This window comes from Carya illinoinensis, chromosome 6 (genome assembly GCF_018687715.1).
Source record: "Carya illinoinensis cultivar Pawnee chromosome 6, C.illinoinensisPawnee_v1, whole genome shotgun sequence".
Lineage (NCBI taxonomy): Eukaryota > Viridiplantae > Streptophyta > Magnoliopsida > Fagales > Juglandaceae > Carya > Carya illinoinensis.
In genome coordinates this window covers 466,267-473,453 of record NC_056757.1, presented here as the reverse complement: position 1 = coordinate 473,453, position 7,187 = coordinate 466,267, and the positions used below count along the sequence as shown (strand labels likewise).

General features: G+C 38.7%; 1 protein-coding gene across 1 annotated transcript; it reads right to left on the bottom strand.

Annotated features, from left to right (window-relative positions):
* Window positions 1–882: 882 nt before the first annotated feature.
* On the bottom strand, window positions 883–1,569 carry LOC122313607 (uncharacterized mitochondrial protein AtMg00860-like). Its single transcript, XM_043128756.1, has one exon. It carries the CDS (start codon window positions 1,567–1,569, stop codon window positions 883–885), a length of 687 nt encoding a protein of 228 aa, XP_042984690.1.
* Window positions 1,570–7,187: the final 5,618 nt, after the last annotated feature.

The window sequence follows — 7,187 nt, the reverse complement described above, 5'->3', positions numbered from 1 at the left end:
GGGAAGTTGCTTGATGGTGCATAGATGCATGATATCTTCCACATCTCGCAACTAAAAAGAAATTATGGCAGCACAAAATGCCACTGTCCACTCTTTGGACAGCCACAAGATGATACAACCTGAGCTAGAGGAAGTGCTTTCCTGCCGTATAAGGAAGTTCAAGAACTAACCTTTGGTTGAGATCTTGGTGTGATGGCAGGGACAATAAGTCAAAGACACTTCGTGGGAATCGTACAAGAAGCTTTGCTCACACTACCCACACCTGGTGAGCAAGGTGTTTTAATGGGGGAGGAAGTTATTATATGCTGGTAAGGGATGAAGGAAGAGGACCGTGGGTGGCGACATGAAAGAAAACCTAGGGATATAACTGGGAGCAGGACTGAAGTGAAGAGGCGATATGGAAGCTAAGTGCAGGAAGGCTTCTACTCCTAGAGGGCATAGGCCATCTGAAGTTCTTAAGCCATTTTATTATTTATCTTTCATAGTGTTTTACTTGCTTTGTATTAAAGGCCCACAAGCCCAGTTGTAAGAAACTCTAATATAGCTAAATCCACAAGAAAGGAAATGGGAAGAGGAATCTAGAACATTTTTTGAAGGATAATAATAGGCTTACAATTTCCTACAACCTCTTTACTAGTCTCTTTATTGTTTTAGTATTTTTTATTATTTTCTTTTACTTAAAAGTTAAGGAAGTGACTATTAGTGAAGTTGTATTATTTTTCAATTTTTTCTTAATGACTAAGGACATTATAAAAATTTTAAATACACTATAGAGTAATAAAGGGGTGGTAAGGGCTACAGTAAGCCACTTGGGAGTGTGTTGTCGACCTTCACTGTTTGACATGTTTCATGACCTTTTAAAAAATTTCCAACATAAGTTTTCTAACCTGGCCAGTAGAAGTCATGTTTCAGCCTGTACACGGTTTTACCAAAATCCAAATGTCCTCCCATAGGGCTACTAGGCACCAAATCAACCACAAAGGAATGACCTAGTAAATAAGGCCGCCATTTTTTTAATGTCAAAACAAGTGCCAAGAGTTCTTTTTTGTAAGTGGACAGCAACAATAATTTCCCTTTCAAGGCTTGGCTATAAAATGCCGATAGCCTTCCGGCTTTCAGCAAAACTGCACCCATGGCCTCATCGAAGGCATCACACTCAACAATAAATGGAGATTGAAAGTTAGGTAAAGCTAAAACTAGTGGCTGTGTCAATGCAGCCTTTAGTTGGTCAGAAACCCAATAAGCCTCCACATCCCATTTGAAATTATCTTTTCTCAACAAACTCTTTAGCTTGGCCGCAATGGACCTATAGCCCTTGATAAATCTCCAATAATAGCCCGTGAAGCCTAGAGAACCTCTTGAGGACTTAAGGGAGGGAGGAGTGGGCCATTCTATCATGGCCCATATCTTCCCGGGATCTGCTTTTACTCCATGGGCAGAAATGACATGCCCCAAATAAGATATTTCTACACAGCAGAAATTACATTTGCTGAACTTAGCACAAAGTTGATTTTCCCTCAACTTTTCAAGAGTGAGCCTCAAGTGAGTTAGGTGGGCAGCTTCATCCATGCTGTAAATGAGAATATCATTTAAAAAAAAAAAGACCAAAATGAACTTAAGAAGGAAAGACTTAAGGACCTAGTTCATAAAACTCTGAAATGTAGAGGGTGCATTGGTTAAGCCAAAAAGTATAACCAAGAACTTGTAGTGACCCTTGTGTGTTCTGAATGTAGTCTTGTTGTCCTCTGGTTTAACTTGAATTTAATGATAACCCGACTATCAGTCAAGTTTAGTAAATACTCGGGCCCTATGCAGCTCATCCAGTAGCTCCTCCATAACTAGGATAGGATATTTATCCTTAATGGTGACGTTGCTGAGGGCTCAGTTGTCAACACATAGTCTCCATGTACCATCAGCTTTATGGACCAGCAACACCAAGGATGAGTAGGGACTTTGGCTTGGTATAATTATCCTTATTCTAATAACTCCACGATATTCTTGATTTCATCTTTTTGAAAATATAAGTAGCGGTAAGGTCGGGCAAAAATAGGTTGGGTCTTTGGTTGGAGGTTAATGGCATGGTCATGCGAACGGGTGGATGGTAGGCAAGTTAAAGTGGTGAATATTTCTATGTATTGGTTAAGTAAAAGCTGAAATGGCTCAAGAATTGGTTGTTTGTGATCAGTTTCAGGTTCTTTTGGTGTTGCTTCAACCAACTGCAACAATACTCTTTTATTCACGGTTTGGTTGAGCTTTTGAACCATGCCTTCTTCAATCTAGGTATGTCCACTCCGGCCTTGTAACTTAATAGCATGATGATTATCTGTAAATTAAATTGTAAGTTCAGTAAAGTTCAATAGTATAGATCCTAGCATTTGCAACCAATGTATCCCTAAAACCATGTCATGCCCCGCCAAGACTAACACGTACATATCCACACTGAATTGCACCCATTGAATGTTCAAATTAACACCCAACACTTTGCCCATACTATCCACTTGATCACCATTTGCTATTTTTACCCTTACTTTCTCATCTTCAATAACTGGTAATGGGGCACGATTTAATACTACTGGGTCAAGGAAGTTGTGTGTACTCCCTGAATCTACTGAAATAATCACCCAATGACTCCTAATCCTCCTGTTGGGGGGTTTTTTCCCCAAAAGTATTAGCCTAACCCAAGTGGATGCGGCGTCTGGACCAAAGCTAGGCTAAGGCCCATTTGACTCAAGACAGCTTATCTATGAGATTCCCAGCCTCAGGAGAAAGCGGGTCAAGCCAACTGGCCAGGTGGGAGAGCACCCAGTCTCCATTTACCATGAAAAAAGTAACACGCCACCTTGTTAGGAATCCACGACCTGGCGTGTGCAGGTAACAAGAAAGGCCCGAGCCCCAGAGGAGCCTGGCCCAAAGGCATACCAAACATGACGTTAAGACCTCCACGTCCCTTTGATATGCATAGGTCTTAAGGTTGTTAGACCCTAGAAGTGCATGCAAAGAAATTTTTGGCTGGTTGCCAGTCACGACCATATTTGTCCCTCCCTCCTTAGTCTCCAATACACTTAAATTCACAGCCATCTCCTCAGTATTCCCCTCAATTTCCTCAATCAAATACAGCTTTGGGTTTTGGCAACAATGACCCGGACTCCATTTTTCATCACAATTATAACAAAATCCCAATTGTCTCCTTTCTTTTATTTTGTCTTGGGATATTTTTTGGTCAGAAACAATGGATGTGTTATGGTTTTTGTGGTTTTTAGGGATGGGGTTGGGAAGAGGGTTGTATTGGCTTTTATGGAAGTTGGCTAGGAGTATTGTGGCCAAGGAATTGAGGGAGACATTTTCCTCCTAAACTTTTGTAAGGCTATATGCAATAATGAGGGTGCTTGGATTAAACATCCTAACAGTGATTCGTATCTCATCTCTTAAGCCAATTAAAAAGTAGCGTAACTTGTACTGCTCAGATAGGCCCCATAGTCTATTGGACAGGGCCTCAAAATCCACTTTATATTCTTCCATTGTACCAAGTTGTCACAAACGCGTCAACTATTCAATCAGATCATTGTAACAGCTAGGTCCAAAACAAATACCTTCACAAATTCCTCCAAACTTGTCAATGATCCTGACTCATCCATATCTTGAAACCAGACTAGGGTCTTGGCCTCCATGTGAAATGAAATCAAATGCATATGGTGTTGCGGGGGTGCTATATGGAAATTAAAGAACCGATTTACTTTATAAAGCCAACCAAGAGGATCCTCACCTTGGAATGTAGGGAAGTCCAAAGGGATTGCCTTGGGGTAATCTCATTAGTGTAAGGAATCATCATAGCATTTATGCTGGAATTACCATCTTCTGTTTGGCCTCCTGACTGTTGATTATGTTGTGTTTTCAGATCTGTTGCTAGGGCCAAAAATTGCTGTATCATAGCCTCCATCTAATGCTACATAGTTAGCATCTCCACTTCAACAACTTTGAACTGAGCTTTAGAAATTTTCATATGCGATTCTGTGGTCTTCTTGAGGGCATGAAAACCTTCCTGCAATTGAGTTAGACGTTTACCTTCGGCCATGGGTAATGAGGGAGGATCTTGGGCTCTAGATACCACTTGTAATACTCTTGTATAAGAAATGGTGATGAACAGATGTAATGGATAGGAAATTGATTAAAATGGAAAATATATTGAATAGTAATGATAAATGCTCTCCTCGAGGGGAGCTCTCCTCCACAGGATTCAGAAAATGCTCTAGATGCCTCTTCCTGTTTCCCCCTTGTGTATTTAGCTAGATTATAGTTTCTTACAACTGGGCTCGTGAGCCTTTAATACAAAGCAAGTAAAACACTATGAAAGATAAATGATAAAATGGCCTAAGCCCTTCAAAGGGCCCAAGCTCACTTGGAGTATAAGCCCTCTTGCACTTAGCTTCCAGATCGCATCTTCACTTCGGTTACGTTCCTAGTTAGATCCCAAGGTTTCCCTTCATGTTGCAGCCAATTTACCTCTTCCTTCATCCCTTACCAGCGTATAATAGATGAAGAATGGAGATGATGAACTGAGAGTTGGCTAGGGTTTGATAAGAAGAACTCAATTCAAAACATATTACTTGATGATCGGTTTCAACCAATATTAAGTGTAGCCAACCCGTTATTCAACTTGATCCGATGAACTCGACTTTTGTCAAATGGGTGATATCGGATCTTGCGGACGGATCGACATAAGGCCTTTTATGCACATGCCTACATTCAACCTCTGAACTGAACAAAGAGGGAGTTGAAATAATTTGCAACTTTTAAAATTAGACAAGTGTCATATGTGTGTAAAAGTTTAAACTTGTATTCATCTCCTACCTCCTACTTTGGGATTGGATGTATTAGATTCTAGTGAAACTTTTAGGTCAAAGTTAAAAGAAAGAAAGCGTTTTTAATGGAATCGCCTAATAGGACTAATCTTGTATTCATCTCCTGCCTCCTACTTTGATGTATGCTAATAGGACTAATCTAGGCATCTTTTTACAAGGTATGTAGAAACAAAGAAAACTATCTACACCTAAAGAAGGCAAACCACATTTATCAAGTGTAAAAACACCTACCGATAGTTTTGGAAGCATGACTATAGAAAAGAAAAAGGCATTATGATTGCTGCCTTCATATTTGCAAGACCATCTGTAAGGAAATTTCCTTATCTAAAAATGTGTTCAATTTTAAAATGGAAGTGGGATGGTAAGGTGATAATTGATGCTCAACTTGCAGGAGATAAGAAGTCCAAGCTTTAAAGTTGAAATATCAGTATAGGTGTTAGTGCCAATGCCCAAACTTGCTGGAAAACCACATAAAAAAGATCTTGAGAATCTCGAATCATACCACCACATACAACTAGTCTAGGATTCCAACCCTTTAGAGGCTCAACCCAAATTGAGTTTCAATCTACCTCTCATAGGAGGCATCCAAGAAACCAAAAATGCCTTTTTAGCTGTCACCTCAAGTATAGGCACCTTGAGCAAGTTCAAAGTAATGACGTGTTGTTTATATTCAACTCTTGGAGCCATCTTGTTACTTTCCATATGATAACTGAGGCAGGTTTGAGTTGGCCTTCAAATTTGCAGCATTGTGATTAAGCCACAACTCTCAAATAATCAAAGTTGGAACTAATTGACCCAAAGAATGAAGTTGGTCTACTTGCATAAAAAAGGTCACCGAGTGGTTAGTTACTTTTTAGCTGGGTGTTGCTAGCAATGAAGAACCTATGTGTCGCAAATCCACCCCAAAATCAAAACACATGTTTGTGTCGCTATTGTAAAGTACTAGAATTTTAAAGTTCGATTGGAAGGATTGTGCAAATATAAAATGGGCCCTACTAGCCTGTGAAGCCCAACTGTGCTTGCCCGAACGAAGTCAGGTGGAACATAATCAACTTGACAAAACGTTCGGCAAAGCTGACGACCCAACGTTCTCCTCTAACCCTAGTTGCAGCTCCCCACACCTCTTTGTTGTTCATAACTTTGTCACCCCCTCTATTAAGTATCAGTGAGTGAAAAAGATTGAAGCAGAACAAAGAATGAAAAAGAAAGAATCATGGAAATCTTTATTGAAGAAAGAATCAGAATTAATTGAGGAAACTTGATTGTTTACTATACAAGCATCTTACAATTTTCAAATGATCCATTGTCATCTTCTCCAGCCCCTTTAATACTAAAAGAACTACAAAACCTAGATTAGTATAAATCACCTATATTGTAATACTTCGTAAACACCTAGAATGCACGGTATTGTGATACTTCCTAAACATCCAAAATGCACTGTTTAACAAATATAAAGAAACATTTGGTTTAACTAATACACTAAGCGTCGCGTTTTGCATAGTCTTCTTCCTTTCTCACAAAGTACACCCTGCTATCATTCCCACGCCAATGAAAATTCTTCTCCAATTGAGAAAACCTTGACCACAAGAATGAGATTATAATGGATCCGTGAATGACTCTTTTTGTCTTCGATCGGAAGGAACTTAGGTGGACAAGGATGTTTGGATGACAACTACATACATACATATGTGTGCAGTTAGTAGTTGAATATTTGGGATGGATAATTAAGAAGGAAGATGTGAGGCAGGCAGATATATGGCTATTGGTTCAATTATTTAAAGGTGCTTTTATTCTGTCCTCTCAAGGCTTTCCTTAACTATATTGTTAGTGTACCTTATTTTTATTTTCTAATGTTAAAAAAATCATAAATACACAAATAATAACTTTTAAAAAAAATTCAAATAAATTAGCAGTAATTTTGAACGATATATTTGAGAGCCTACATAGCATTTTTCATCATTTAATCGTCCATGTTCTAGTGGTATTTAATAATTTTTCAGCTCTTTCAATTTTAGAAATTAATAAGAATTTTATCAAGGATGGTCCCTGAAAATTCCACCACTATCTTTATTTCCTCCACAATCACAGGAGTCGGTGTCCAAAAGAACCGAGGATATGTGTTAAAACATAAATTGGAAAACGAAATGAACAAGCAATGCAGAGAAAATCTTATCTCATTGATCTGTTTTTTATTGATACAAGGATCACTCTTATATATACATTTACAAAAGCTGAAAAGAAAAACTTCTAAAAATTAACTTTTTAATCTCCTAGTGAGTTGCAAGTAATAATTCACAGCTTTATGGACAACATGGTTTATTAAGTGCT

Bases quoted from the DNA above. Each gene is read 5' to 3' on its own strand.
- LOC122313607 (XM_043128756.1), bottom strand. From the start codon at position 1,569: ATGGATGAAGCTGCCCACCTAACTCACTTGAGGCTCACTCTTGAAAAG.